Source organism: Physeter macrocephalus, unplaced genomic scaffold (genome assembly GCF_002837175.3).
Source record: "Physeter macrocephalus isolate SW-GA unplaced genomic scaffold, ASM283717v5 random_516, whole genome shotgun sequence".
Taxonomy (NCBI): Eukaryota; Metazoa; Chordata; class Mammalia; order Artiodactyla; family Physeteridae; genus Physeter; species Physeter macrocephalus.
Window position 1 is genome coordinate 253 of NW_021145905.1, and position 22,224 is coordinate 22,476.

Below are 22,224 nucleotides of genomic sequence, written 5' to 3' on the forward strand. Positions count from 1 at the left end.
CCCTGGCAGACACTGCTATTCCTGCGAGCTTTCCAGGGAACACAACCCATGAGTCAGTCTTGCGGAGGTGATGGAACTTTGAGAGCGTCCACCAAAGTAGACGCTTGTGCAGCAGGTTCAACTAGAGCCCTTCTCTGTAATTCTGCCGGCGGCAGGGCTCGGCAGGTGCTGGGGGGCATCGAAGACCACCCCAGGGGCTCCTGCGCAGGTGCACTCACGACAGGACTGTGGGGGGGGGGGCCTCCCCTGAGGGCCTAAATGCTGGGGGGAGGGGGAGGCCCTCGGACACTGTCCCAGACCCTGGACAGTCCGGCCAGGGGACATCAAGGCCACATGCAGTGTGTCTGTCTCAGTCTGATGGTCGAGTCGGGCTGCTCACCTGTCGGGGCTGCTCACCTGTCGGCAGTCCCGCCCATTGGGCATGTGGGGACGGTACGGTGACGCCGTACCGGCTCGCCTACTTGTTGACGTCTTGAGGAAGGGTTTACGCAGATGCTACACCCCTGGCCTGGCTAAGGTTCATAGGTTTGTCTCTTCCAGCCCTGGCCTGCCCACCAGTCCCTGCAGAGGGGGCAGGGCACGTGTCGGGCTCCTCAGGCGAGCTGTGGCCACCCACCTCCCTCACGTGATGCTGTGACGGGCAGCTTTGCCCTTTACGTAGAAATAGCAGAAAGTGACCGCCCTGCAAGAGCCAGGCCCCGTCTTGGACAGGGACGAAGACACTCAGCTCGGCGACAGCAGGGCACGGAGCAAGCTCGGGGGCCCGCGTGCCCACGCCGTCCTGGCCGGCTGAGCGGCCGCACGAGCACGGGGCAGGCACAGCGCACACTGGCGGCACTGCCGGCCCCACCCAGCCAGGCCACCGTTCGCACCGCCCCCAGCTGGGCCAGCGCTCCTCCCCGGCCCGAGGAGACCCGGGGCTCGCCGCGGCGGCATCCTGCTCGGCATCCCCAGGCGCTCCCTCGCCCTGGCGGGGCCCCTCGGAACCGCAGGCTCCCCGGGAAGACACCAGAGCCCGTGTCCATTCACAGCGCCCTGGAGAACCGCTGTCCTCAGGGGATGCTGGCTGCCAGGTCCCCTAGTTTCTTGTCTAATTTCCCGGCTGGTTTGACGGAGGCCCCGTGGGCATCCCACAGCCCCTCGGGGGACAGAGGCCCCACAAACGCTTCCCGGAGGGTGACCCTCAGAGGGAGAAGCCCCAGTGTCCTCCTGTAAACGGCAGCCCTGGGCTCGGGGACAAGGTGGGTAAGCGGCCCCCGGAAGGCTCCTCTCCACTGCCGCTCCTCCTGAAAGGCGCCCCCAGTCAGCACGGTCAGAGGGCACCCCGGCTGGGTCTTCCCCAGAACTCGGAGCTCACCTCCTGCCCCGCTGGGGGGTGGGGGGAGGGGGCTGAGGGAGGAGGGTCCGCAGCTCAGCAAACGGGGGGCGCTCGGGGCCCCCACCCACCCGCGGCCGGGAGGCGGGGTGTCGCCTCCACGTGCGAGGCTCTGGCGGGGGGGACACCGGCCACCTCCTGGCTCTGGCTGCGCTGCGGCCTGGCCAGCGCCCCACGTCAGGTCAGGACCCAGATCTCGGCCTGGCCTGCCCTGAGTGTTGGACGCTGTGTGCAGCACGGGCTGCTGGCGCAGGTGACCCAGTGGTGGGGTCCGAGACGCCGAGTGACCGCCCGCGTTCCTGGGCAGCAGCTCCGCGGGGAGCACACAGCGCGCCTGGCCCACCTCTGGCTGCACTGGGCAGCGTTTCAGACGAGCGATGCGTCCTCTTGGCTCTCAGCCCTCTCCCCCTTCAACGGGGGCCAACGGGACAAACACACAGGCTGTAATGCCAGCACCTGCTTTGCGCCGAAACCCCACCTTCAGGGTTACCTGGGGCGAAGTTCACAGCTGGGACTGTGGCGCGCCCATAAAGACCAGCGGCCCGGATCCCGGCCAGGGGGGGACGCGCTTTGTCCTCGGTCCAGCTTGAGGGCTTCAAACGGGCACCGAGGGAGCAGGGGGCTGGGAGTGGGAGCCGGCGAGCTGACAGGAGGCTCTGACTAGGGGGGCGGCGAAGGTGGGACGCGGGGGGAGCTGAAGAGTCAAGGGGCTGAGGCGGGCAGCTCACCCCGACCGGGGTCCGAGTCGAGGGTCCCCGACTCGGGCGTACCAGATCGTGGGCCAGGGGAAGTGGGTGTGAGCCGTGCCTCGCGGGTGGGGACAGGGAGGGTGTTCACGTAACATAAGCGCCCCCAGCTTGTTCTAGCCAGGACGGGGCTTTACTGAGAACAATCCAACGTTCCGTAAACACGAGAGAAGGCACGTGCACAGGCCGCAGCCACCCGTCCTAGGTGGCCCCGCGTGGCGAGTCCTCGCTTCCCGCGGCCAGACCTCACCCCCTGCCCTGGGAACTACAGGGGGGCCCTAAGTGACCCAGCGCCTTCCCCGGGGCCTCCCACGAGGCCAGCGTAAGACGGTGGCACCCCGGGTGCAGCTTCACCTTCCCGGAGCCCGTGGTCTTCCGGGCGGGTTTCTTGCGCCCGTTGTGGTCAGTCCCCCTTGGGTCTGTGCAGCCCTCGTGTAACCTGACACACCCTCGGCCCCCACAGGGACGTGGATGTTCCTGCCCGAACAGGACACCGGTCCCTGTCATTTCGAGCCCAGCAAGAAGGGACCTCCCCTAACGGCTCAGGGGGAACCCTCCTCCCCTTGCACTGGGGGCACCAGGAAGGACCCCAGGGCTGTGGAGTCACTGCCCGCATCCTGGTCACCGCAGCAAGGCCTGCAACTCTTCCCAAAGGAAGAGAACTTAAGACACAGTTTCCAGAAGGCTGTCCCTTCCCACGCAGCTGCTTCAGGTCCCCAGACAGAAGCGGCAGGCCTGTCGTCCAGGTCTTCTCACTCGGGCAGCACAGACCCTCTGTGTCGTGCGGGGCTCTCAAGAAGGGACACAAGTGCCCTGCAGACAAAACGGCCCTGCAGGCGGCAGGCAGCCCACCCCTAAGGGTGCCACCGTTCTGGAAGTCTCCTGTGGTCAACAGAAATCCATCCCGTGACAGAGTCAGACAACCGGCTGAGAAAACATGCGCGGGTGAGTGCCCTTGCCTTTGCCAAGAACGTCAAGGCCGTGCCTGTCATTCAGGAAACATCTGCTTCCAGATCAGGCTTTGGAAAAATATTTATTAGGGAGGACGGCTGCAAAGCCCACCTTCAGGAAGAGGCAAGTCGAGGTGGCCCTGGCATACAGGAGGGCATCTGGCTACGGCCCTTCACAGCAGAGGGCACAGGGGCAGGTCTGCCCAGGCAGCCCCTCTTGCCCTGGCGTGGTGCCCGTCCACAGAGAAAGCTCGGCTTTCCTGGGTGGGCGAGGCTCCCTAAGGACGCAGCCCCGCGCACCGAGGCTCAGCCTGGGGTCGAGCAGAGGCCGCAGCTGAGACCCCCCACTCTCCCAGGTGCTCGGGAAGACGCCGGACTTCAGCTCGGGGTCCCCGCTGACAGTCAGTCACTCCGTGGCCTCCTGCAGCTCCTGCTTCCGCAGGGCCTGGAGCCGGCTGACCACGCGCTGGTGGACGGCCTCCAGCCCCTCGCTGTCCAGTTCCCGCAGCAGCAGGAGGACGGCGGTCAGGATGTTGCTCTGGGGGCACAGAGAGTCACTGGGTGAGCATCACGCCTGCGAGGCTGGGCCGCCCACACCACGACACACGCGCACATCGCGGGAGCATAGCCTGCAGGAGGGCGGCCTTGCAGGCAACAGATGGAGACTCCGGCGGACGGAAGCCACCGTCGTGGCACGGGTGCGGCACCCACCGCCGGCAGGGACTTCCTACGAACGGACTCGCCTCCTGTTCACAGCCCTGAGGCCCAGAGAGGCCGGGCGGCAGTGGAGCAGGGGCCAGAAGCAGGCTCTCAGCAACACGCGCTCAAATGCACACGTGCTTAGCGTGTGAGGCACCCGTGTCCACATGGCTACACCTGGTTTCCATCTGCATTTGAGCAGGGAAACATTGCCATTTCTACTAGGAAAATTCTGGAAGGATTTTGCACAAGGCGGCTACTTGAGCCGACCCTTCTTGTGGAATGACCTGAGGCACAGCCGCAAGCCAGAGCATGCGGCCCGTGTGGACACCTGAGGACATCGCTCAGAGGCTCACGCTTGGGGTGCTGATCCCTGGCTCTGCAACGCGCTAAGACCCCTGCTCCCCTCAAATCTCACCAGCCCTCCCCCGTGTCCCCAGGTCTTCCTGGCCACCGGCACCTTGCGCTCAGAGGCCTGCAGGGGGCTTGATGGCCACAGGGACACCCAGCCTGGCCGGGACCCTCGGTGGCAGAGCCAGGGCCCTTCTGTCCTCTGCTTTCAGAGCAGGGGTCCTGTCTGAGCAGGTTTGATGGTCTTTCGTTTGCACTTATGGCAGGCGCGGAGTTGAACCAGTGTCTTCAATCTCTGGTCCACTCTGCGCTGCAGAGGCCCTGGAGTGGGAGTGAGGGTGGGGGGAGCTTCAGGCCTTAGCCCACCTGCTGGGCAGACCTGCCACTGGGGACGGTACATACCTCGGGCTCCTCCCAAAACATGCGGGAAGTGTGTGCAGGGACCCTGAGCTGCCCCACGCGGCCACCTCATTGAGGAGAGTGTTGCCACGAGGGGACAGTGACCTGCTGGGGTGGGGCAGGGCCGGGGAGACTAGCCACAGGCCAAATGACTGCTGCCTAGATCGGCCTTCAGCCTGTGGTCACATCTGTCCACAGCCCTGGGGGCTGGCACTTCCAAGGGCGGGGCCTCAGTCCATCCACTCCTGTGCCTCCCGTGAGCTCTGCACGCATTTCAAGTGGTCACCGCGTGACTGAGCGAGGCCCAGCCCGTGGCTTCAGGCAGCCCCGCTCGGACTGTGGTGCCCCCCTTCACGATGCCACAGGGAGGTCACAGCACCCGACAGCTCTGGTCAGGCCGAGCCAGGGGCTGGAGCAGGTGCTGGGGGGTCACGGGCCTCCCCACAGACCCTGGCTCAGACAGCTCCCCTTCCCACGGGAGCTGGGGGCGAGGTTCCCTCTGGGCTGAGCTGACTGGTGACCCAGTCCCCTGCCAATGACCGGCTCGGGGAACTGACAGCGAGCCTGCCGGGGGCCAGGGGGCAGGTGGGGAAGATGTCGCACTGGTAAGAGGACACACGGCAAGAAACGGCCCCACCCTTCTGCCGGCCGCGAGCCTGGAGCAGGGCATCCCTGAGTGCCGGACGAGCCCAAGCACAAGCCAGAGTGACACGAGAGGACTTGGAGGGACCCGGGTCTTCACTGATGTCACTCAACTGCCCACACGACGTACTTATGGTTCAGCCAACAAGCTGTGATCCTTACGGGGATGCCTGTGGAGCCGTGGGGCCTGCCGCCCGGTCACTGCACAGGGACACCGCCGCCGCCCTGGCCAGGAGGGTCCCTGCTTCTAACCGCAGGCGGGAGGCCTCTCCCCAGGCAGCAGCCTTCCCGCCCCCAGACCGCCCTCGGCACAGGCCTGGGCGCGGGGGGACCCCCGCCGCGCACTCAGGCACCCGCGCCTCTGTCTGCCACGTCCAACCAGCTGAGACGTAGACACAGACTCTGGACCCAGATGGTCGGCTTCCCACCCTCTAGGGCCTGGCTTCGCGCGTCCCTGTGGTGTCTCCAGCCCCCGCCCCCCCCGCCCCAGCCCCCGATCTCCACGTTCTGGGGCCACCTCCGGCCAGAGCAGCCCCCGTCACACTCACCCTGTCCCCCGACCCCCAGCCCCCGATCTCCACACTCTGGGGCCACCTCCGGCCAGAGCAGAGCCTCCGTCACACTCACCCTGTTCCTGCGACTGCTTGTGGCCGCCCTCTGGTGTCTCCAGCCCCCGTCCCCCGAGCCCCAGCCCCCGATCTCCACGTTCTGGGGCCACCTCCGGCCAGAGCAGCCCCCGTCACACTCACCCTGTCCCCCGACCCCCAGCCCCCGATCTCCACACTCTGGGGCCACCTCCGGCCAGAGCAGAGCCTCCGTCACACTCACCCTGTTCCTGCGACTGCTTGTGGCCGCCCTCTGCGAGAAGGAAGGGAACTGGTCCCGGGAAGGGCGCTTCAGGCCCAGCTGCCCCTGGATGCTGCTGGCGGGGGCGGGTTGGGGGAGGACAGCGGTGCGTGAGGCCCGAGGGGCACGGAGCCCCGCCCGCACTGTTCACACAACATCTGTGGGTCCAGCGCCTCGGGGCACGGCGAGAAGAGGCTCCTAAAAGTGGACCCCACCCCGTACGCAGGGAAAGGCCCACTGCAGGACTCTGCTTCTGGGGGGGACAGGCGCAGTGGACGGGCGGGCGGGGCAGCTCTACTTCTCTGACCCCTGGGGTCACCTCCCTGCTCCTGGAGCTCCCCCCAGGGCCGGGGGGTGGGGCACGAGCACAAATGCTGCACGAGCCCCGGACAAAGAGCAAAAGCCACGTGCCCTCCCTCTCCCGCCGCGGGACAGTAAGGCGCGTGGGCCTCATCTGCAAGCGGACGCCCGGCCTGGGGCCCCGCTGTGAACGATGGTCTCCACCACGTTCCCCAAGTCCAGTTTCTGCCCACAAACGTCTGTGACGATCGTTCAACTGAGGTGCCCTGTGGGTCAGGGAGGGCTCTCCCTCAGCCCACACGCCCCGCCATCCCCGGGGCTCCTGAGGCTGCACAGAGGCTCGGCCGGGCACGGCCATGGCCACGAGGCTTCCCTCCTGCCCAGGGGGCCCTGCACGCCCACTAGCCCACCGCCCCGAGTCCACCACTCCCTGCGGACGGCTGGTCCCGCACTCGCACGAGCTCCCTGCCCTGGGCCTTCTCTTGGCCACGTGGCTGACCCCAGGCTGGGGGCCCCCGAGAGCCAGCCCAGAAACAAACACCCGCACCCCCCCTCCAGCCCCAGAGGCGCAGCCGCGCGCGGGAGGACCGGGCAGGCCCGCGGGCCACACCTGGTCTCCTCCTCGCCGAGGCTCAGCGGGTCCCGCGGCATCTCGGCGGCGGCGTCCTCGGCGCTCAGGGTGTAGGACAGCTCGGGCGGGCCATCCCCTGAGTCCTCTCTGCTGGGGGCCGTGACCTCCTCTCCCTCCACCAGCGCTCGGGACACCTCCTCCTCCGTCACAGCTTGGGAGGGGGAGGGGGAGGGGGCAAAAGCATCAGTGGCCTCACCGCAAGCGAGCCCCACGACGAGCCGTGGCCCGGCCGTCCCCCCGGCGCTCAGCACGGTCTGCTTCGGAGATGAGGCGGCTGTCTGTCCACCCCGACGGCCAGCACCCGGCAGCAGGGCTGGGTCCCCTACCATCGCATCCCGCCCTGGAGGTGCTGGAGACACGACAGATGGCCCGTGACTGCTTGTGAATGTGAATTTCAGCATTTGCCCAAAGCAGATGGAGAACTCATAAAAAACCCTAAACTAAGACAGGTTTTTAAAAGGAATCGACTACACTATATTTCCTCTATTTCACTCACACGTGACAGTTTATCTGAAGTTTATTTATATTAAAATCGTTCACCTAGGAGAAAATAATCGTGGACGTGAGGGTCAGGAACCACCACAGAGAACGCCAGGGGATTCACAGGAAAAAGGCACGGCCCTGGAAACGAGCTGGAACCCCAGAGGTGGGAGCGGGAAGGGCCCACACACATCGCCTCGTGGGTGACGGAGGAGATGCGGGTTGAAACGGCAGGAAGGCGCCCCCCCACCCCCCACCCCACCCCTCCAACAGCAAGGCAACCCGGGGTGGGGGGGGTCAAGGAGCGATGGAGCGCCCTCACCTGCTGGCATCACCACCTCGGGACCCTGTCGACCAGCAGTGACGCTGCCCGGCCACCCAGACCGTCACGTGCTCCCGGGGCAGGTGGATGAGCATTTGGAGCAGAGGGTACTTAGCAGGATAAAAAGGAGAAGCAGCAACTCAGCGCTTCGACGGTGGGACAGAGACACAACTGGGCGGGTTCAGCTGAGGCCCTGCGCTCCGCGAGGGGCCGCGCCGGGCGGCAGGCGGCACAACCTGGGGCACCCCGAGGAGGCCGGCCTCCCCGGCACCTGCGGGAGGGTAGGGGTGGAGCCTGCTCGCGCGCGACCCGGCCCGCGGGCACCTACCCTGGTTGTCCAGCTTCTGCAGGTGAGGCAGGTTGCGCAGGACGGTCATGCGGTAGAGGTGCGGGCAGGCGCCGCAGCAGGGGTTCTCCGCCAGCCACAGCACGCGCAGGCACGGGAGGCCCTTCAGGTAGAAGAGCTCCGCCAGACTGGGGATGCAGTTCCTGCGCAGGTAGAGCTCGCTCAGCTGCCGGCAGCGGCTCACGGGCTCCAGGGTGGAGATGCTGTTGACGCTGCAGGGAGACGGCCGTCAGCGCCCGCCGGGGCCCCCCCGCCCCACGGCGACGCGAGCGCCGCTGGGCCAGTGCCCGCCTGCCCTCGCCTTAGAAGTAGGTCAGACCCTGCCGTGGCTAGTCGAGGGCAAGGGAGGGCCCAGGCCCAGGAGGAAGCCCTGGGGGCAGGGGAAGCTCCTCCAGCTGAGGGTGGCAGCGGCAGCCCCCGCTCTGTAGAGGCCGCGAGGAGTCAACCCTGGGGGTAGGAGGTCTCAGCCCCCCCACAGGACAGGAGACTGCGGCCTCCCTGGACACACCAAGCCCAAGGCTGGCAGCGGCCAGGAAAACCCACGACGTGACCAAGAACCGAGCACTGAACTTCCAAACCCCAGGTTCACAAAAGAAACAGCTACGGGTTTAAGTTGCGAGTGAACCAGAGACAGGAAATCAGCCAGGCACCCGGCAGAGACCTACAGCTTTGAGCTGACGGAACGGGATCACCCCCTGCACACCCAGTCGGACCAGCTGGCTGAGCTCGAGGGGGGCAGCGAGCACATCCTCGTGCCCGGAGCCCCGGGCCGCGGGGGACCCCGCCCGACATGCCAGACCGGCCTAGACCACGCTTGGCCGGACGCTGCATTTGTGCTGGGCAGGCTGCCCCAACTCCTGTGCCCCACCCGACACTCACTCGTCAACGTGGCTGCTGGTGTGCTCGGCACCACCTCGCCCGGCGGCCGGGACGAGGCTGACGCCATCGCAGCGCGAGCACACCCGGGCTCGGGAACGCTCGCCATCGGGGAAGCTGCGCAGGCCGTGGGGTGACGCGAGAACCTCAGCCTGCGGTGGCCCGGAGTCCCCTCCTCGCCCACTGGGCTGAGGCTGCCGTTGCTACAGACCGAGTGTGGCCCCCAGATTCGGATGTTGAGATCCTGACCCCCCAGTGCAGCGGCGTTAGGAGGTGGGGCCCCCATGAGCGGGGTCAGTGCCCTTATAAAAGGGACCCCACAGAGCTCTCCACCCTTCTGCCGGGTGAGGACACAGGGCGAAGATGCCGTCCGTGAGCCAAGAGGCAGCCCCTCGCTAGACCCTGATCTCGGGCTTGTGGCCTCAGAACGGTGAGGAATGAGTGTCTGTAAAATCCCACTAGAGCAGCCAGAGTGGACTAAGCCTTCCTGCCCGTGGGCACCGAGACCAAAGCCAAACGAAGTCATCTCCCAGGACGGCCAACCCGCATCCAAGCAGCAGTCCCCACGCTGTGGGGGGGTGGCCAGCCAGCCAGGCGGCAGCCCTGGGCACTGTCCCCCGCCGGCCGCGGCGGTGAGAGGCCCTGCTGCACGACGAGGGGGCCTTCGGCTCGGAGGCCCAGCAACTTGCCCCAGATTCCTCAGACAGCGCTCGGCGGTGATGGGGTTAAGCCCGCAGCCCGCCGCAAGTTTCCTGCTGTTTTTGGGTAATGAAAGCGTACACGTTTGTTTGTCAGGTAAGGCCTTCTGGGGCGTGGGCTCAAACCCCAGCTTCGCTGATAATCGTACCAGGTAAGTGACAGCGACGGCTGGCGCCGCACATGCTGGCCCTCCGTGTGCCCCAGTGCACCCGCCCCTCCTCGCCTCCACCCCACCCCTCCCCGGGGCTGCCGCTGCCTTCGCGCCCGTCTGACGGGCCTTACGGCCAGGGCAGCCAAGGCGCACAGGCCCGAGCTGGGCCCCGGGTGGGAGACCGGGCCCGGGCGCACTCCTTCCTTCACTCCTTCATCCCGCAAGAAGGTGCCGGCCTGAGCCCGTCGGGTCGGGGCTGGGGGTGCGTGAGCGCAAGGTGGGCGGCACGGCACCCACCAGGTGACCTCGGAAGGCGCAAAGGAGGCCGAGCAGAGGGCCGGGGAGGGACAAACAGGATGGCCGGCTGCGTGACGAGGAAGGTAAGTCGCGGGGCGGGCGCGGGACCGAGGGCCCACGGCCCCACGCGCAGGGCGAGTCCTGCGACCTTCTCAGCTGCCCGGCAGGGAGTCTGCCTTCCTTACAGGGCTTGAATCCCCCTGAGGTGCTAGGTGTGGGGACCTGCAGAAAGCACCCACCCCGGCATCCAGCAGGCTCAGCTCCCTCCCGGGCCCAGAGCGGACAGCACAGAGCTCAGGGCTGGAGGACGCTCCTCCCTCCCGGACCCTGCAAACTCCCCAGGCGCCTGAAGCCCCAAAGGCACTATCTGGTTCTTTCGAGGTTTCCTTCGTTAAACCGCTAATGATTCTGGAAGAGGTCAACTATTACCAAGGACAGATCGTGTGATGCAGGGAAGCTGGCAGAGCTCCAGGCAGTGACGGAACCAGGAGGGCAGAAAAGGCTGGCACCCCGGGGCAGACGTGGTCACCCTGGGGCGGCTGCTCACCATTAGGAGGGCAGCACCCGCTGACCCCAGGACGGGCAGGGCGAGCTCAGGGGGAGGCCCGGGTGCCCCCCAGGAAGCGGGGCGGAGCTGCGGAGCAGCCAGGCCCTCGTCCTGCCTGGACCTGGCCTGCAGCAGTGGCCCTCCCAGACCTTGGTTGGGAATTCTCAGGTTATCTAAGGGCCCGCAGAGGGGATCTGAACATTCTCCTCCTCTTCCAGCCCCAGTGACTTAAGAGTGGGGTGGGCCGGCGTCTAGTACCTGAGGGTGATCACTTCCAGGCTGGGCATCTCCCGGCATATAGAGATCTAGGAAGGAAAAGAAGGTGATTTTGCAGAAGTCGCTGGGCACTGGCCCCGTGACGTCACCCCTCCAGCAGCCAAGAGAACCGAGTTGGAGCTGCAGTCCACCCCACGCCAGGGGCCTAAGCAGAGGAGCCTCCCTCGCCCCAGGAGCATGCAGGGCTCTGCATCCTGCTCCCCTCTGCAGCCCAGACGTCCCCTCTACCTGACGGAGGAACGGTCACCCTCTCCACAACTTTAAACAGCATCATTACTACCAAATGCTGCCAGCCCTCGAGACGGAGCACCCCTAATTTTAGATGCCCTCAGCGGACCTCAGTAAGGGGGGCTGAATGGACAGAGAGCCTTTCTTCTTGCTGCCCCTGACATCCAGGGAAAGGACAGAAGCCGCTTCTGGCCAACAGAGCTGCGCCAAAAGGGAGACAGGCTTGAAAGTGGATCTCAGACCATCTTAACACTGACTCAGTGGAAGAGACCAGCGGGGCTCAGGATGGTCCATGCCGGCTCCCTGACCTGTAAGGCCGATGGACGGTGAAGCCCCAAATATCCGTGTGCCTGCCAGACACCACGCACGGGGCCAGATGGGGTCCCTGACACCAACGAGCGCACTGTCTGGTCAGAACGCTTCACATTTGCAGTGGATCTGTTTTCTGTTACAGTGGTGTTTTGCTTCGTTTGTTTTTGCTGCTGAATAGGCAGCACTTCGGCCACAGAATGAGGCGGAACCGGCTCTTCTGGACAGCCCTGACAGCATTTCCGACTTTGTTTCTCAGAAAAGGTATGGTTCAAGGTACAAAACAGAAGGCCATAAGAACCCGCTGACTAGCACCCACACTCTGTACGAGCTGGAGACGCTCATCCCAGAAACGGGCGGGCGGGCGGGGGCAGAAACCTATTCGTGGACACACAGCTCAGCCCAGCGGCCCAGCTCCGTGCTCTGCCCCCACCCAGGCCCCATTTCTTCCTGCCATGGGAGTCGGGGTGAAGCTGGATCCGACCAAGGCGAGGAGCTGAAGTGAAGAAACTCCTCGGGGACGTGAAGTCCAGGAACCTATACAAGGAAACCTCCGGCTGAGCGCACTGCTCCTTAAAGCCAACCAAGCCGCTGGGGCTCTTCCCGGGTGGGAGCAGGTCTGTGCCTCGGACCTGGCCGCTCTCTGGGAGGCCTGCCTGTCACCTGCAGGAGAGTGTGTGCAGGAACACCACAGTGCACTTGGGTCCTACAGAACTTTTTTTTCATGAGTGGTTCTGCCTTACAAAAACTGCTCAAGGAACAAAGTACTGGTCGGCCACCTGGGTCGAATGGGAGCGGTCTGTCAATTTAACCAGCCTCTTGGGGACCAGGGACTGTCTGGAGATGATCAGCATGATACTTACATCGGTGAGGCGGCTGCCCCTGGGGAGAGAGAAAGACATACGCACTTTTATTTTGTTAAAGTTGAATTTAAAACATTAAAAACAAAAATTAACGACAAACGTCTACAACCTCTAAGAGTCTGTGATTTTAACGACAAAGTAAAAGAAAGCTTTCCCAGATAACTGACAAAGGTGCCCCAAATCGTTTCCTGGTTGATTTTGGACAAAACTATTTGATACTGGCGGGCTCCTTCGTAGACTAAGGCACGGCAGAGGTTCCCGCATTTGAAGGACACAAAGATTTACTCATTCTCGAGGCTGTTGCACTGAGGGATAATTCCCTCACTAATGTGCGTAAACAAGGGAGTCTTTGTAAGGGCCAAGTTCAAAGGCTAAACATGCGACTTATGAAACACACTTCAGAAAGCCTGGAATAGGGCTGTTGTGCCTCCCTGCTTAGGGGAAGAATGACCGCCCCATGCAGAACAAAGGCACACATTATTGAAAACAATGACATGGATGCCGTGGCCAAAATACCAGATGAGCAGCGCAGGGAGAAAGGCTTTTAATGAACAGGCAGAGCTCACTGCAGTCAATCTGCCCGACACCAGTGGGAGGACGGTCTACGTCTGGCTGAGCGCCACCTGAACTGTCCAGTGTACAGGGCGCGTGGAGCCGTGCTCTGATCCCCCAGTGAACGTGTGCGGACCTTTCTGGAGTTTCAGAAGTACTTCTGGTCCTACCTCGGCTCGGCTAGGCCTGGCCGCCCTGCCTTTGAGCCTGCACCTGTACCTCTTCCTGTCACCTCCCGGACAGTAAGTCCCCTGGGGACAACCCCTCTCCGCACGCCCCCCCCCCCCGCCCCAGGGCTCAATTACAAAAATGTTTACTGAAGCATCACTTTGGAGTCTCAGTTTCCTTTCTTTCCCCTAGCAAGGGTGTCAAACACCTTGATCTCCCACCTTATCAACAGGCCTGGCTCCCAGGGACTGCTGACAATGTCAGAAATGAGACCTGTCCACAGAGGGAAACGTCTGCCCACTAAAGCTACCTAGAAGCCCAAGAGCCAGTCTTTAAGATAATTCCAATTGTTTCCAGCAAGGAGGGCAGCTTTGGAGCTGTGTGTGAAATACCACTGCTCAGGAGGAGTGAAAATTCTGAAACGACCTTTCCCCAAAGGCCCCCTGAGCTTATGGCATCACCTCCCAGAGGCTGTGAGCCCCTGGGACCGGGCAGACCAGCCTGGACAGGGGCCAGGAAGGTGAGGCCAGAGGTGCCCCCCTCCACCCCGAACCCCTCTGCATCCTCCGCAGGCCCTTCTCGGTCCCGCCCCAGAGCAGAGGGGGCGAGCTGGGGTCCCCGCTCCAGGGCCGAGGTGCTGGGCAGCGGTCTCCATTCCTAGACGGCTCTTCCCAGCCCTGTCCCAGGGAGGGGGTCCCGGGAAGGGGCTGCCGGGGACACGCGGGGACGGCCCCCGGCCTCTGGGCCTCACCAGCAGTTGAGCTTCCGCACGCTGTGCAGCTCCGAGGCCTTGGCCCGGGACAGGACCATCTTCCGCGTCAGCTTCATGACAGCGGGCCGCCCAGAGCCCTCACCCCGGCCCAGCTCTCAAACCGCCAGCTACCACGGAGGCCGTCCGCCTGGCCGCGGCGCTTCTCCAAGGGGCGGGGCCCGCGTCGTCAGGGGCGGGTGCTGAGAGCCCATTGGCCGGCAGCGAGGAGGCGGGCCGGCGCGAGCGCAGTGGTGCCGCCTGGGCTTCCGCGTTGGCTCCGCCTTGCCCGCTCCGCTCCGCCCCTGGCACCGGGCGCTAGGTTCTGCGCATGCGCGTTTTGGGGACGCCCGGCTCTGACGTGATTCTGGCGCGGCTCTGGCGCGATTCTGAGGCGACAGGGTTGGCGACTGCAGCCAGCCGCGGGGCCCCGGTCGGGTTCCGAATCCCAACCCCCCGGACCCCAGCCCCCTCCCCGATCCCCGAACCCTGGACACCAACCCCGGGCCCCAGTCCCCGCCCTGAGTCCCAAATCCCGAACCCCAGCCACTGGCCCCAGCCCCCGCCCCGAACCCCAACCCCGGGCCCCAGTCCCCGCCCCGAGTCCCGTGCATTAGAAGTGATGGTCTCGTAACTGCCCTGAATTAGAAAGATTTAAAGTGTTGAGAGGAGAACTCCAGGACAGTCCCAGGGCTGCGTTGATCCTCTCCCTCTCAGCATTTCAGGAAAGGCGGCAGGTGCCAAAGGTACGGGCCAGCCCTAACAGAGATCTCGCGAGTACTTAAACATTTTAGAAATCAAAGGTTACTTGGGCTGCAGAGTACATTAAGACAGGTACCCGGGATCTCAGACCCGTTAGAATTGACAAGACCAAACTCAGCCTCCTCTGGGACCTCTTTCCCATTAGGCCCCGGTCCAGTCTTTGGCCTGCCCAGCCCAATCTCAGCAAAGATCCTGCTAAGTCACCCCCACCCTTGATCTCTGATCGCCCTCATTATCTGCTTAAGGGCCTCATCCCTCCCTCACAAGTGGTAGCTAATCTTCTTGGCCTGTAGTTTGCAAGATCCCCTGCCCTTGAAGTCTCTTAGTAACTTTCCATCCACTGGCCTCTCACCGCTCCTTGGCTGTAAATCCCCCCTTTCCTTGTTGAACTTGGAGTTGAGCACAGTCTCTCTCCTCTAATCGCAATAATCTTGAATAAAGTCTTCCTTACTCTTTTAACGAGTGTCAGAATACTTTTTTCTTTCACAGGGGTCGCACAGCCACATCCGAAGCCCAGGGCCCTGGAGAGCGGTGAAGGACCTGCCTGTACGAGGGACCCCTGGCAAGACCAGGGGGTGCAATTCAGTGGGGGAGAGTGGAATTTTGCTCTAGGATCTCCCATCCCATCCAAGCACCCCATTTTTATTGTAAAGACAATACAGAGAATTCTTAAAAAAGAAAAGCACCCCCACAGTAGTTTAAGAACTGCTGCGTTTTCTGTATTTCATCCTGTGTGCTGTATTTTGCTGGGACACACCGTGTTGTGAGGGGTCTACCAGTCAGTTCTTGCCCTGAGCCCCCTCATCCATGCCTGGGTTCTACCGTATGGTGGGTGGACCCAGAAACAACCTTGAGTGAGTGGAACCAGGTGCGAGGGGCGGGGGGCGGGGGGCACAGCTAGCTGGAGCACAGGTGGCCCAGACCCCCATGCCACCTCCGCCGCCGTCCCAGTGCCTGTGGCCCCGCGGGGGCTCCTCTGATCAGCTGGTGAGGGACGGCCGGCTCAGGGTGGCGCGGGGAACTGTACGGGGCTGCAGGATGTCACCCTCGGGCGGCCCTGAGAGACTGGTGAAGGCCGATGCCCGCAACAGTCAGGGCTTCGAGCAGGGTGTCAGCCTGGGGTTTGCTTTGATCCCACTTGCAGGCTGGTAAGTCAGCCTGTTACTCCTTCGCGGGGGCCGGCAGGAGACTGCGGCTCCTGAGTCAGAGACAAAGGGCGGTTTATTCCTCGCGGCACTGGCACGTTTGCGTCAGCGCCCCGACCCGAGTTCCACGGGAGCGACGCGAGGGGCTCGGTGGATGCTCGCTGCCCACGCTGTGGGTTCACGCGGTACCAGGAGGGATCAGGGAGCTCTGGATCCACCGCTTTTCCAGCCACCGGTGAGCGGGCCTCATCTTGGTCCCGGGGCGACATCCCTCATGTCTCACGGTTACCAGCTGTAGGAACAACCCCAGGAAACGGCCTTGCAGCCTTGGCACACCAGCGAGACCTGTAGGTGAGCAAGAGGTCCCGGGAGGGCTGGCCCCCCACGTGGAGCGCCTGTTCCTCCGCGCTGGGGTGGGGAAGGGCACTGACTTCGGGTCACGCGTGGACTCACAGGCGGGCAGGAACGGCCTGACCCTCTGGGTGGTGGTGGGACCGAAAGGACAGAGACGGGAGAATCGGGGACTGGGAGGTCTGGCAGAGCCACTGGGGGTGGGCCGCGGTGCGGAGATTCTTATACCCAGCAGTGAGGCCACCGGGCACCGCCCACGGACGAGGCGCTGGACGGCCAGAGAGGGCAATGCCTCGGCCAGTTGATGGCCATCAGCCTCTGTCCTCAGCCAGCCCGGTGCTGGCTGGTGAGTCAGAGAGGGCAAGGCCATGGTGGCCCAGACGGAGGCCGCACACGGTACCATCCCTCGGAGAGACGGGACGGTGATGCGCTCGGGCAGGATGGACGCGTTCTGGGGCTGGCCTCGGCTTTCCCGCCCGCAGGGCCTCAGGCAGCACCGTGGTCTGAAGGCTCGCTGTGGTTTGATCCACGAGCACAGGGTCCCACAACATCGCGTCAGATCGGGGACCCACATCAGGGGCACGAAGACCCTGCGTGATCTGGCCCCTGCCCCCTCCCCTCATCTCGTGCCCCACTCCCTGGCACGCTCCACCGGCCACCATGGCCTTCCTGGTGGTCCTCAAACACACGACTTGAGTTCACCTCGGGGCCTTTGCACCTACTCTTCCCTGGGTCCAAATGGCTTTCATCGGATTGTTCTGGTTCGATCCATCACACTTCCTTAGAAAGTGGATCACTTCCTCAATGCACCCTGCTGAGAAAGGCCGTCCCAGCTTGCCTGACACTGACCCTGTGACCTCCAGCTCCTGCCCCGCCTAACTCCTTGATGTTTTTCACACCCTGAGGTGGTTTATGTCATTCTTCCCCTGGACTGCGGGTCTGGGCTCCTCTTTTCCCCCGGAGCCCCAGCCCCTAGACAGGGTCTGCCCATGGTGAGGCTGGCTGACCAACGTGCCCGCAGGGTCTGCAGGTGCCTTTGGATGCCAGCTCTGGCAGGTCCCCGAGTCACCGCTCCCTCACCACCCACTGGGGGTGAGAAGGTTTCCTTCCACACTGGGTCGCGAGGATTGCCAACGGACGTGGGAGCTTAGCGTGGTGCTTGGCAAGCGGACGGGAGCTGGGCGGGGGGGACCAGCCCCGCGATCAAGCCTCTCTGCCCTCATCCACCGACGGTGATGCCGGCCGGTGCAGAGAGCCGTCCGGACGGACAGACTCGGCTGCAAACCACAGAATGGACTTGTGGAAGAGAAGTGAGGCCTGTGTTTATTCATTTTATTCTGTGTCCTGACTGTCTGGGTCATCTCCATCTCCGTTCTCATCCTTGTCGCTGCAGAATGAACGGGCCACCTGGTAGAGCTTTCTGGGCGGGCACAGAGCCACGAGGGTGTCCACGGTCTCTACCCTCCCGGGCAGCACCACCGCGCCCGCTTACTTCCACGGGCAGTCCTTTCGATTAGACGTTTCTGGAACGCAGTTCACCTGTTGACCTCAGAAATGAAGTGAGGAAGGAAAACAAGGCTGTCCCCCAGCAGGAAGCCCACTTCTCTCGGTCCTCTCTCGAGACCAGGGTCAGCAAGCCGCGGCCAACAGGCCAGATCCAGCCACTGCCTGTTCTTGTAAATAAAGTTTTATTGGCACACAGCCAGACCCGTCCGCTTATGTTTTGCCATTGGCTGCTCTCTCGCTGCAAGGGCAGAGTTGAGTAGTTCAAACCGAGACCATCGCCTGCAAAACCTGAACCATTAACCATCCGGCCCTGTACAGAAAAAGTCTGCAGCCCCTGCTCTAGGCTCTGGCCACGTTGGCTCCCAGCCCTCAGACCCTCCCCTCCTTCCTCTGCTCTTCTCCAAGGAGCCTGCAGCCTGGCCTCTCTTTGCTCCGTGTATTATTCATGGCCAGGGCTCGCCATGCTAATCGGTTAGATCACTATCTTTTCAGCGATTGTGGTTTTTCTCTCGCTGCCAGACCGAGGGGCTTTATATCTTGGGCATGATGTCCGTGCTATAACAAAGTCTTCTGCGCTGCATTTCCTTTATCTGAACTCGAAACAACCCTCGGTCAAGATCAGTACTTGCTGCTCTTGTACTTTACGGTTCCTGCTTTTTATTTTTATGCAAAAGACATTTCATAATTGCTCTTGCAGCAGTGTCTGGCAGGTGGAACAGGACCTTCTTGTGAAACATGTTGGCCTCTAGAAGGGAAAGAGCCCCACAGGGAACAATGTGGGCACATATGTTTCGTCAGAAGCCTGATTCATGAGACACTTCACCTTAAGCAATGTTCCCACAGAGGCCCTGGGGTACCTGGAACCGAAAGCCAGCCGGTCTGCGCCTGTCCATCGGATGGTCCTGCAGTTACTTCTGTCTCATGAAATATTAACTTCCCCTCAGTGTGCTTTTAGTCATGATGGCTCTTGGGCCAGAGGGCATCAGGGAAGGAGGCCTGGGTGAGAGTATGGGCACAGCTGCTGACAAGCAGCTGCAGACACGGGTGGGTCTCCTCTTCCTTTGCCTGTTAAATAGGGTCTGAGATGCCTTTCTGGGGTTGTGGCCATCCTCGTAGCAGGATAAGTCCTGTAGCCGCCACTCACTGAGCGCTTGCTGCTTGCGGGCTCTGAGGATGCAACAGCGATGTCTGGAAGGCCGTGCCCCCTGCAGCGTGCAGTCCTGCGGGCCAGAGCCATTGGGCAACACCGCTGTTGCTCGTCTTTGACTCCGTGGTGCCAAGCACCTTGGAGGAGTGGCTCCAGCTGCCTTTAAAGTGTCTGGAAAAAAACGATCAAGTGCTGTACGAGGGGCTCTGATGGGTTCCGACACCTTCCCCAAGCTGCTTAGAAACCTCCTGATGACCGGAGAGTGAGACAGGGGCCAGCCTTTGGCCGGTGGACCCGTGGCGCCGCCGGCTGGCTGCTTTGTGGAGAGGCAGGGGCGGGTGGGGGTGAAGGGCCTTCCAGAGGAGGGTCCTCCGGGCAGGAGTCTGGACGCTAGGTCAGCACACCCAGGGGAGGGAATGAGGGTGAGCAGGCAGCCCCCCGGGCCCCGGGATCAGAGAGGCACAGGACCCCGTTCACTTCCCTGGACCCTGAGCAAGGGCCCGGGAGTGGCCGTGGGGCCTTGTGGGGTGGCAGCTGGGAAGGAGAGGGCAGAGGGCCTCTGCTGGGGGCGAGACCTGTGGCCGGGGAGTCTGGACCTTTAGGGAAGGTTGGGAGCAGTCTTTCAGAATACAGTCCCCTCTGCCCTCCAGCCAGGAGGACTGAGCGGGGCAGGGCAGCCAGGGAGGACATCAGGCGCCTGAGGGCCAGCGCGGGGCAGGGCGGCCGCTGTGCGTCTGCGTCTTTCCCGCTCCTCCTTGTTCCCTCGGTTCCTGCCTTACGGGGAACGGCCTCCTGGCTTTGGGGCCCCCAGGAAGACAGGTGACGGCAGGGCTAGGCCGGTAGGGGAAGTGGTTCACCCAGTCCCGGGCCCCGTGGGTGTCCAGTTCCCGCTGACACACTCCCCACCCAGCCCTGCCCGCCCCCCTCCCAGTGCTCTTTGGACTTGACCAGAATCGCTGCCTCCGGGTTGACACGTGCCGCAGCCCCTCGGGAGGGGGTCTGGGGAGGCTGAGCCCCCAGCTCGGGCGTCTGGGAGACCCCGCTCCTGCGGCTCTTCTCCCTCCTCTTTGGCTCCGGCCTCGGGCGCGGGACGGGGAGGGCTGCGCTCTCCGGAGCCGTGACGCAGAGCGCGCTGCGGGGCCCGAGATGCGGGCGGCCCCGCGGGGCTGGGGCTGCAGTCCTGCGCAGCGGCGCGAGAGGCGCGGGGGCGCGGGCCTCCCCAGCAGGTAGGCGCGCCGGCCGGGGTGGAGGACACCGGGGTGCGGCGAGGCGCGGCTCGCGGGGAGGACGCGCAGGGGTCCCGCGGCGCCGGTCGGGCGGCCCAGGCGGAGCACAGGCTGGGGTTCGGGGCGACTGCAGGCTCTGGGGTCTGAGGGGGCCGGGGCGCACAGGGCTGGTGCGGGGCCGCGGCGGGCGCGCGGGGACGGGGGCAGGCACCCCGGCAGCGCGGGTGCGGGCGTCCGCTGGGCTGCGGCGCGGCACGCAGGCGCTGCGACAGGGCTGGGCGCGGTCTGTCCGGGGGCGCCGTGTCCCAACTTGGGGAGATCAGGGACTTGGCCATCTCAGGCTCTTGCTCCGACAGCCCCCCCCCCCGCCCCCGCCAAAGACCTCCCGGCCCAATTCCGTGGCTGGTACTTCCTTTGCCCCTCACCCCGCGTGTGGCTATTTATAGTCTGGAAAGTGCTTTCACAGCCAGAATTTCAAAGGATGCTGGAGCGGGAGCCGCTGGGAGCAGCTGCAGGGTTTAGAGAAGTGGAGAGGGGGGTGCACGTAGGGCCGCAGCCGGTGTGCCCAGGCCCGCTTGCGGTTCTATTTCCTGGTGAGTCTTCTGGGCTGGGGAGGGTGCAGTACCAGGAGGAGCCCTGTCTCGGGGAGTCCCCGTGGTCCTGACCCGTGGTCTTGAGTGGGACATTCGCCCCCCTCTATGGCAACAGCTTCACATTCTCGTCCGTGTCCTGTGCTAGGTGACGTTTGCGGGTGTGCGTGTTGTGTGGCCGTACGTTCAGGCCTATGCAGTCAGATACTCTCTCTCTCTTCTTGGAAGTCGATTACTTTTAGAGTTTTCTCAACACACCTGTGCTAATTGCTTATGAAGAATTTTAGCTATAAAACAGGGTGGCCAAATTTGCTTTTAGGTGATGTGTGAAGAAAGCAACCGATGATATGATTTTGGGGAGAAGGACCCCAGAGAAGGTTGGATGGGGGACTTTGCAAGGTCACTGTCAGCCCTGGGTTTCCGGACCCTCCCAGGGCCCAGGCTGGTGGACAGGGAGCTGGGCATGGCGGGGCTGGGTGGCGGGGAGGAACAGGGGGAGCAGGGAGGGCAGGGTCAGGCCGGCATCCCCCCTGCAGCTGGGCGTGGGAATGGTTGCACACGGCTGGCTCTGTCCCGTGAAGTCTGATGGGGCGCTGCGTGGGAGGAGTGGTGTTGGACACGTTTCCCAGGGACCTGTCGGCAGCTGGGATTTGAGAAAATCCGCACAAGCCTTGTGGGTGCGCTGAGATGGGCAACTGTCTGAAAAATGTGAATCTGAGCAAACGCACTTGAGCTTCTTAAGACCAACCCTTTATTGCCCATCCTTTTGCTCTTTGTCCTGTACAGGACCGAGCCTTGGAGGGGGGGCGGGAGCCGCCTCTAGTCCAGGTCCCCTTACAGACTAGCTGCCCGGCTGTGCGCTTTTCAGAGCCTCATTTTCCTCTTTGGTCACCTGGAACGTTTCCTGCTCATCTGCTTCCCTGAGAAGCTGGTCGTGAGGCCAGGTGAGCTGCTGTATAGGACGGCAGATGGCCCTGTAAGGGCCACACAGGTATAAGGCCCCCTCCGCCATGAGTGCTGGGCCAGGAAGCCCTGGAGGGGCTGCAGAGCCAGCGCTGCTCTCACTGCTGTGTCTCAGTCCATCCAGGCCACTCGAACAAAATTCCACGTTCGGTGGTTTATAAACAGCAGGCATTTATTCCTCACTGTTCTGGAGGCTGGAAGTCCAAGATCAAGGTGCCCGCAGGGTTGGTGAGGGCCCGCTTTGGGTGGCAGGGAGCTCCCGGGGGTCTCTCTTATAAGTACCCTGATCCCATTCACGAGGGCTCCACCCTCCTGACCTAACCACCACTCAAATGCCCCATCTCCAAATACCATCGCATTTCGGGGGCGCGGTTTCAACGTAGGAATTTTAGGGGGACACGGTCAGACCATAGCATTCCGGCCCCCCAAATTCATGTCCTTCCCAGATGCAAAATACATTCACTGCATATCCCAACAGCCCCCAAATCTTAACTAATTCCGGCATCCACTCCAAAGTCCGGGTCCAAAGTCTCCTCTAAATACTACCTGAGTCAGGTGTGGGGGGACTCGAGGGAGACCCGCCCCGAGGCAGAGTCCCCTCCGGCTGTGAACCTGGGAAACCAGACAGCGTTACCCAGTGCAAGTTCGTGTGCCCGACGGACGCACAGTGAGGCCAAAACAAACGGAAACGTCGGAGTCTGGAGCAGAGAAAGGGTTATTGCAGGGCTGAGCA

At 63.3% G+C, this 22,224-nt stretch overlaps 1 protein-coding gene across 3 annotated transcripts; it reads right to left on the reverse strand.

Moving 5' to 3' along the window:
- Positions 1-3,141: 3,141 nt before the first annotated feature.
- CFAP410 (cilia and flagella associated protein 410) lies at positions 3,142-13,984 on the reverse strand. Of its 3 annotated transcripts, none has more exons than XM_024120292.3 (7): positions 13,805-13,984; positions 12,334-12,352; positions 10,916-10,962; positions 8,070-8,299; positions 6,919-7,090; positions 5,991-6,084; positions 3,142-3,609 (listed from the first exon to the last, which is right to left on the reverse strand). In XM_024120292.3, the coding sequence occupies exons 1-7, from the start codon at positions 13,879-13,881 to the stop codon at positions 3,478-3,480; spliced, it is 771 nt and encodes a 256-aa protein (XP_023976060.1). In that variant the 5' UTR covers positions 13,882-13,984; the 3' UTR covers positions 3,142-3,477. The 3 variants fall into 3 exon arrangements, with proteins under 3 accessions (XP_023976060.1, XP_028341742.1, XP_023976061.1); XM_028485941.2 differs by having other exon boundaries at positions 8,070-8,230; positions 13,805-13,960; XM_024120293.3 differs by having other exon boundaries at positions 5,991-6,081; positions 13,805-13,960.
- Between the last annotated feature and the right edge of the window lie 8,240 nt (positions 13,985-22,224).